This window comes from Orycteropus afer, unplaced genomic scaffold (assembly GCF_000298275.1).
Source record: "Orycteropus afer afer isolate SDZICR_OR568_19922 unplaced genomic scaffold, OryAfe1.0 scaffold00020, whole genome shotgun sequence".
Taxonomy (NCBI): domain Eukaryota; kingdom Metazoa; phylum Chordata; class Mammalia; order Tubulidentata; family Orycteropodidae; genus Orycteropus; species Orycteropus afer.
This window is the reverse complement of record NW_006921607.1, coordinates 1,686,227-1,694,886: the sequence shown is the minus strand read 5'-3', so window position 1 is coordinate 1,694,886 and position 8,660 is coordinate 1,686,227. Positions and strand designations below refer to the sequence as shown.

At 40.3% G+C, this 8,660-nt stretch overlaps 1 protein-coding gene across 1 annotated transcript in view; it reads right to left on the bottom strand.

The window, feature by feature from the left end:
* The window catches only part of DNAAF9 (dynein axonemal assembly factor 9), a 232,553-nt gene that overhangs the window by 39,360 nt on the left and 184,533 nt on the right, over positions 1-8,660 (bottom strand). Inside the window, exon 29 of the mRNA XM_007959995.1 lies at positions 5,277-5,402. Within this exon, the coding sequence (XP_007958186.1) occupies positions 5,277-5,402 (126 nt within the window). The remainder of the gene's footprint in view (positions 1-5,276; positions 5,403-8,660) is intronic.

The following is an 8,660-nucleotide window of genomic DNA, read 5'->3' as shown; positions in this document are numbered from 1 at the left end:
AGAGAAGGAGAATAATGAAGAAAAAAAATGGGAAAAATGCAAAAAGAAAAACAAGGAATGGGGTTAACCACAAGAAAAAAGGGGGAGAAGTTTTTTTCAACCAGGAACAGGGAAAAGAAAAAATGCTGAAAACTAGGACCAGGGAGGGGAAGAACAAGAATAGTAGTAAAAATGACGAGAGTATATTAATAATAATAATTGTTTTAAAACAGACAAATACAAGCAAACTAATCACCAGAAAAAAGAAAGCAAAAAAATCAAAAAATCAAAATAAAAATGAAAAAAGAGAAAAAAAATTGGTGGAGGACTGGAAAGGGCACCCAGGCTCCATCTGAGCACACAGACTGTGATGGAGTTCCTGTGGGCCCAGCAGGTAGGTGGGAGTGGGGGATGGCCGCACCTCCATTCACCAAGCGGGTATGGGGTGTAAGAGTAACAAGAGGAATGTTGCACCTTTTCAGTCTTGCAGGTCCAGAGTGTCTTTGCGGTTTCTGGCAAGCAAAACGTGTTCTTAAGCCCCAGGAATCTGCGAGAGCACTGTGTCTTTAAATATCCAAAATAGTCAAGCTGCTTTTAAACATTCAAAATGGTGGCACCCTCCGAACCAGCAAAAGTCCACAGCTCAGCCTGCCTTTCTCTTCACTTTCTCCGTTTATTCCTCAGCCACCAGAGCAGTCCTCTGTGCAGTCCTTGGCTAGCAGGACTGATTTTTAGGTTAATTCTTAGGTCCTACCACCACTCGGCAATCTCCAAGCTGTCTGTGCTGTGCCATCAGGATCGCTGCCAGACCGCAGCTCCATCTGTCTCCTTTTTTAGTATTTTCATGCAAATTCTTCTGCTAGTTGGGGTTTAGTCCACTTATATATCCTCCCCTTCAAGGCTCAGGAGTCCAGGATTATCTTTTGTGTCTGTGTTAATTGGTTTCCCTTTTCTTTGTTGAAGAGGGTCTGTGGAGTTTTTCTGCCTAGTCCGCCTTCTTACCAGAACTTCCATCATTCAAGTTTTTGCCCATAGTATCTTTCAATATTGCAACTTGAGGCTTGAATTTTTTCAATTCTTTCAGTTTGGTAAATGCCATATGTATTTTTCCATTTTAGTTTTCTAACTCCAGGTCTTTGGACATTTCATTATAATACTTTGTCTTTTTGAGATGCTGTTTGAAATCTTCTGGTTCAGCTCTTCTACCTCATAATTTCTTCCATTTGTTTTAGCTACTCTACATTCAAGAGCAAGTTTCAGAGTCTCTTCTGACATCCATTTCAACCTTTTCTTTATTTCCTTTTAATGATCTTTTGTTTTCTTAATGTATGATGTCCTTGACATCATTCTATATCTTGTCTTCGGTCATTAGTGTTCAATGTGTAAAATCTATTCTTGAGATGGTCTCTAAACTCAAGCAGGATGTACTCAAGGTTGTACTCTGGCTCTAGTCGACTTTACTTTTCTTCAGCTTCAGCTTGACCTTGCATATAAGCAACTGATGGTCTGTTCCAGTCATTCCCTAGCTTAGTTCTGATGGATGGTATTGAGCTTCTCCAAGATCTTTTTTCCACAGATGTAGTCAAATTTGATCCCTGTGTATTCCATCCAGTCATGTCCATGTGTATAGCTGCTGTTTATGTTGTTGAAAAATGGTATCTGCAATGCTCCTCGGAAGGAAGGTTGGGCAATCCTACTTCCGTAGTGATACTGCCTCGGAAACCCAAGGAGGAGTCGCTATGAGTCGGGGCCGACTCGACGGCAAACAACAACAACATGAATAATTTGTTGGTCTTGCAAATTTTATCATGCAGTCTCTGGTGTTTTTTCTATCACCCAGGCCATATTTTCCAACTACCAATCCTCCTTCCTTTTTTTTTTTTTTTTTTAATTTTTATGTGAAAGTTTACAGAGCAAATTCATTTTCCATACAGCAGCTCACATATACTTTGTCTCCTGACATTGACTACAATTTCCCACAATGCAACAGTTGTCTTCTCACTTCTTCCATATACTTACCTTTTCCCTGTGGCCTTCCCTCCCACGCACCCCTGACCCCCAAGCTATCTCCCTGTGCATATACAGCCTTTCTATTCTCCCATGATTAATCTCTCCAAGGAGTGTATCTACCTAATATAAATGTTCAGCTTATATGCCTGTCTTTTGTTTTGCTGGCAGCCACAGGAGTGGGTTCAATTCCTGACCTGAAGGGCAGCTAGAGGCTATAGTCTCAGGGGTTCCACCAGGCTCTATCAGACCAGCAAACCTGGACCTTTTTTTTTTTTAAATTTTCAGTTTTGTTCCACATTGTTCTCCCTCTCTATCCAGGATCTCCTACATAGATCCCTCTCTGAGTGGTTGACAGTGGTAGCCGGGCACTATCTAGTTCTCCTGGTCTCATAGTCGTATAGGCTGAGGATTGCAGGGTGTACCAGTCCCCTGGACTGTTTCCATGCATCTTTGGTTTTCTACATTCTTCTTTGCTCTGGACAAGGAGAGACCCATCACTGCATGTAGATGGCTGCTTGCAACCTTTTAAGATCCTAGTCACTACTTGCCAAAGTAGGATGTGGAACAATGTTTTGTGTATCCAACTACCATTCCTTTTTTGTCTCCAACTTTCACTCTAATCACCAGTAATTATCAATGCATCAACGTTTGATCAATTTCAGACTGCAGAAGTTGGTAAAAATCTTCAATGTCTTCATCTTTGGCATTAGTGGTTGGTGTGTAAACTTGAACAGTAGTCATATTAACTGGTGTTCCTTATAGGCATATGGATAGTATCCTATCACTGACAACACTGTACTTCAGAATAGATCTTGAAATGTTATTTTGATGATGAATGTGATGTCATTCCTCTTCAATTTTTCTTTCCCTGCACATTATATATACATATAAAATGTCCCATTCATCCAACGCCCATCCCCAAGGGAAGCCCATTTCTAAGACACAACCACTGTTAGTTTGGTTATGTATCTTTCTAGATATTTCCTATGCATATACAAACAAACATTTAAAAAATACACATTGGTTTGGCAATTTGTTTTTCTCAAAGTATTGTGGAAAAATGTCCACGTTAATACATAAGTATTTTCTTAATTAAAAAAAAATAGTTGCATAGCATTCATTATTCAACATATATTTTGTGAACACTTAGTGTATAACTAAACATTCACAGAAATGATTCTTATTCTCACAAAAGCTAAATCTGTACTCCCTTTTTCTCAAATGGTGTTAGTTTCTTTGCTTATTTACTCTTCACTTCATTTTATCACGCCTGAGGTTCTTTGACATAGACTTAAGTTTCAGCAGTGTCTATGCTACTTCTCATTGCTTCAAATGAAATTTTCATTTCCATAGTGATTTTATTATAATCTTTCTTTCTAGAAGTCTAACAGTTCATTTTCTATCAGCTTTCATTAGCTCCTTTTTCCTGTTTTTTTTTTTTTTTAAACATTTAACAGCTTTACTGAAGTGTAATTTGCATATCATGGAGTTCATTTATTTAAAGTGTACAACTCAATGATATTTAAAGTAAATTTACAGAGTTGTGCAACTATTATCACAATCCAATTTTAGAATTCCCATCACCCCCCCAAAGAACCTCATGTCCCTTTCCTCAGATTTTTCGTATTTCTTCTTTGAGTTCTCCTTGCCCTATCCTGACAGTCCCTTAAAATTTTTTTGACATTATGGAAAAGTACTTGTCTGGGATAATTCCTCTGAAGTGTAATCTCCATCTATTGCTTATTATTGTTTTTCCTATGCTTTTAATGGTAGTATCTTTAGTAGCACCTAGTTCCATGTTAAGACTCCTCCCTTCTGCTTTAATTCATTTTAAATAAAAACTTGAGAGAAAGAAGAAACATGAATGGTAAAGGAATGGCATGGAAGAGTCAACATGGCCATCAAAGACAACAGTGATGCCCAGCATCCACTACAATCACACACAGAAGGGAAACTGGACCACCCTGGCATTTTAATGGGGGAACGAAACTGAGGTAACAGCTGATGAAAAGCGAGAATGACAAAGACATTTCTAGGGGTCAACCAAGGTAATCAGGGAAGTAGTCTATAATGTCATTTCTACCAGAAGTCTAAAGCTATCGACTTGGAACACAAGTAGGAAGGGAGCTTTTTCAGATGAAGGTCTAAAGATAGATCAATCAGTTACCAGGAGAAGATAATGATATGAACTAGCCAGAAAAAACACAAGATTACAGATCTGGGTACACTCCAGTTGTCTAAAGTGAGAGGAAGACAAATAGCTCTACGAAGGGGCAACGTAATACTTGAATTTTTTCCCAGTGAGGAGTGCTTTGATGCTGAAAGAGGTTCTTCCAGACACCACTGGTGGCAGTATAAACTGTAATATCCATTCAAAGACCAATTTGGAATGTGAAATTGGAAATGTGAGTTTGGAAATGTAAAGAGTAATAAAACTGATCATACAATTGATTAGTATCTCTTTAGGGGAACCTATTCTAAGGAAATAATCTAAAAATCTGTGCAATTTTTTTGGATAAATATGTTCCTTACAGGATTATTTATAATACTAAAAAGTTATAGAAATCCTATGTGACTAACAGGGGGGAATTGGTCAAGGCAATTATATCCATCTACATGATAGAGAGATTATATAATTAATTAAAACGAATCACCATTACGATACTGAAATATTATATATATTAAACTACATGTTTATGTTATGCTAAGAAAAAGGATGCAAAATTATATTACATCACACTATAAAAAATTCCGGGAAAGTATTCACAAAAACTGTAATAGCTACATTGAGTTGGTGAGATCTAACTTGATGATTAGAATTATTACCCAGTTTTCTTCGTTGTTGTTATATAATTTCAAAATTGACACTCATTTTTATTACGAGTAGTAACAATGAGTGTCAGTAACTGAGATAAGATGGCTTAACAATGTGAAAAATTTTCTGTGAGCTACTCCAAATGCATTGGGACACAAGCAGTAAAGAGGAAAAGACAGCCATGGGGCAATTTTCCTTTCTGGCAGAATCTATTTCAAGTCCCACTGCCAGATATGGACAACTTTACAGTGCATAAAGAGAGGCAGTAAGAGGCTGTCAGTCCAAATAAGTTTTTGGAGAATCTAGCACTAATAGCAGAATAACTGACCATTTATTACATGCAAGGTAGACTGATGAGTTCCAAAGACACACACACTATAAAGATGTGCTTCCTTTTGGTGGTTGGGAGAAAATTCATGTTCTGTGCACCTCAACACACATCCTGTGTGCCAGAAATGGTCCTAAGTATTACCTGTGCTCCATGTAGCAACTTAGGGGCTCCACGCACACTGTGATAGCACCAATGGTGAAGGAGGACTTGACATTTGGGTCTGGATGGGTCTGCAGGGCCTGGACAACATCAATAACATCTGTATAGCTGGAAAAAAAAAAAGGGGGGAATGATTAGAGGCTGATGGTGGTTGCAGAGGAAGAAAGGGGAACGCTGAGTGGTCGAGTGAGCAAGGGTAGAAGGAAAACCAAAAGGAGAAGCCTATGGTTGGGTTACTTGGTGTGACCTCCCTTCATCATTTAGAGCCCCTGCAGTCCATACAGTGCTTGTGCATTCCAGAGTTCCTTTACTCTTCTCAACTGTACAAGAATGAGTAGAAGAACCAGCCTCTCTGCTTCCAAGGAACCCTGTAGGTACCCTGGGACTCCGAGGATGGGACTCAGAATCTTTAGGTCTGCTTTCTAATCATCAAGTTAGAAGCTTCTGTCTTAGTCTCCATTTCTTTAACAGCTCTTTCCCCTCCTTCGCACCTTACAGAACATGCAGTCAAGAGACAGAGGATCATCAGGTTCCTCTGCAGGTCAGCAGATACATGCTAAATACCACTGGAATTTGTATCTCCTGCCTGGGACTCCCTTCCACCTCCAGACATACAGATCCAATTTGGTATCTTTAGTTAAAATCTAATATGCTCATGACTCAATTCCCCACATCTGCTGCTCTTCCAAGGTGCTGTCCCTCTCTTCAGAAATAACTAAACTCTTTCAGTGGCCAGATCAGAAGATTTGTTTAGAGTCTTCTGTGATTCCATTTTCTCTTTTACACCACACAGTCTAATCCATTAGTATATCTGGTCACCTATATCTTCAAAATATAATTAGAACAGGATCACTGCTCATTATCACACAGCTACCACTTGGTCTTGACTTCTACCATCTCTTGTGATAAACCCAATAGTCTCCTCACTGGCTTCCATGTTTCTATCCTTGTCTCTCTCCAGTCTGTTTTCAACACAGAAGCCAGAGGGAGCCTCTGAACCCAGTTAAAATCATGTCACTCTTCTGCTCAAAACTCTCTAGTGGCTCCAATTCAGTGGGAAAGCCAAAGCCTTTCCAATGGCCTAAAGAGCTCTCTGTGTTCTTACTTCTATGGGACAGGGAAAGGACTTGTAGATCTCCTACCATTCTCTCCCTGACCCTAATCTGGCCACTTTGGCCTCTTGGCTATTCCCTGAATTTGCCAGGCATGCTCCCACCTTTGTAATTGCTGTCCCATGGTCTGCAGTGCTCTTCCTCAGATTATCTGCCTGGCTTCTTCCCTCATCCCTTCCAGTCTCTGCACAAACTGCATCTTATAGGAGAGGCGTTCTCTAACTCCATACTCCATGTGAAACAGCAGCCCTCCTTCTCCTGCTTTCCACTCATCCCCCCCATCTTAATTTTTCTCCAAAGCACTGATCATAAGCTTTATATGCTGTATTTTAATTTGCTTATTGGCTGTCTCCCCTAATAAGAATGTAAGGTGGTTGCACTCAGAAAAGGATCAGTGCAGGAGATCCTGGACGAAGTGGGAAAACAATGTGGAACAAAACTCAAAATCATAAAAACAACAAGGTTTACTGGTCTGATAGAGCCTAGTGACACCCCCGAGACTTCGGCCCCTAGTTACCCTTCAGGTCTGGAAGTGAACTCACTCACTCCCATGGCTTCCATCCAAACAATAAACAGGCATATAGGGTGAACATTTATATCATCAGATAGATGTACTCCTAGGAAATGATCAATCACGGGAGAACAGAAGGGCAGTAATTGCACAGGGAGATAGCTTAGGAGAAGGAATGCATAGGAAAGAAGAACATAGGGAAGAGGTAACTACAGGGAGGAAGTGGAAAGAGAGCTGTTACATTATGGAGAATTGCAGTCAATGTATGAAACAAAATGTGTATGAACTGCTGCACAGAAAACGAATTTGCTCTGTAAGCTTTCACCCAAATCACAATAAAAATTAAAAAACAAAACAAAACAAAAAAGAATGTAAGGTAGTTGTTCAGTGCTGTAATCTTTGGTGCCTAAAGCAGGGTAGATGAATGAATTGGATGTTCAACCCCAGGTGGACTCCTGGCCATTCCAAGAGGGAGCCTGCTCTGTTTATCTTGTGGAGAACATTTCCCCAATTGACCCAGAAAGTCTATTCCTAGGAAGGGAATGCAAACAGGATGGGCAGCCTTGCTAATTAGGTGGGTCTGGGTCCTAGCCTGTGCCCTTGGGAGGCTAGTTGGCAAAGGAGGAGGGGTACAGGATGCTAGACCAACTGCTGAGTTTCTACAAAAAACTGATCTGTAAAAGGCACTTGGCTTCATCCCAGACTACCATATTTACCCCCCTCCCCTAAGTCAAGGAGCTCTGGTGGCACAGTGGCTAAGCACTCAGCTGCTAACTGAAAGGTTGGCAATTCAAACCCACAAGCCACTCTGCAGAAGAAAGATGTGGCAGTCTGCTTCCAGGAAGATTTACAGCCTTGGAAATCTTATGGGTGGTTCTATTCAGTCCTGTAGGGTCGTTAAGAGTTGAATTGGTTTCAACAATGGGTTTGATTTTTTGGTTCTCCACAAGTCTAGCCTTAGTTCTTACCAACCAGCAGTGCTTCTGTAGACAACAGGATGTGCTAGGTTCTAGAGGCACCCTCTTCCTCCTACAAAGGCCTGGCAGCCAGAGAGCCTTCAGATCGAGCCCTTTGCTTCCTGGCTTCCTTCACAGGCTTCTCCCCATGCCCAGGCACGTGTGTGTATGACCATGTGGGTCTCTTTTCCCTGACTCTGCTGTGCCTGGGTGGGCTTGGGTACCAGAAGAACCCCACACACCAATATACTACCTAGCACTAAGTAAGCTGGACTGACACATGCTGCCCCTAATCTCTTCTTGGTAGTGTTTAATGGATTCAACAGAATTACCATGTGACTCAGTAATTCCTAGGTATATAGCCAAAAGAATTAAAAGTAGAGATTCAAGCAGATACTTGTACACCAATGTTCACTGCAGCACTTTTCACAACAGCCAAAAGAGGGAACAACCCAAGTGTCCGACAGATGAATGCATAAACAAAATGTAGCAGGTACACATAATGGACTATTACTCAGCCATGAAGAAAAATGAAAATACGATATATGCTAAGATATGGATGAGCCTTGAGAACATTATGCTGAGTGAAATAAGCTAGGCACAAAGGGGCAAATATTGCATGTTCCCACTTATACATAATCTCTAGAATACGTAAATACATAGAGATTAAAGTTTATTAATGGTTACCAAGGGCTGGGAGGGGGAGAAGGGAGTTAAAGCAGAAGGAATACTAAATTTCTGCTTAAGGCAATGAAAAACTTTTTTTTTTTTTTTTTTTTTTAATTTT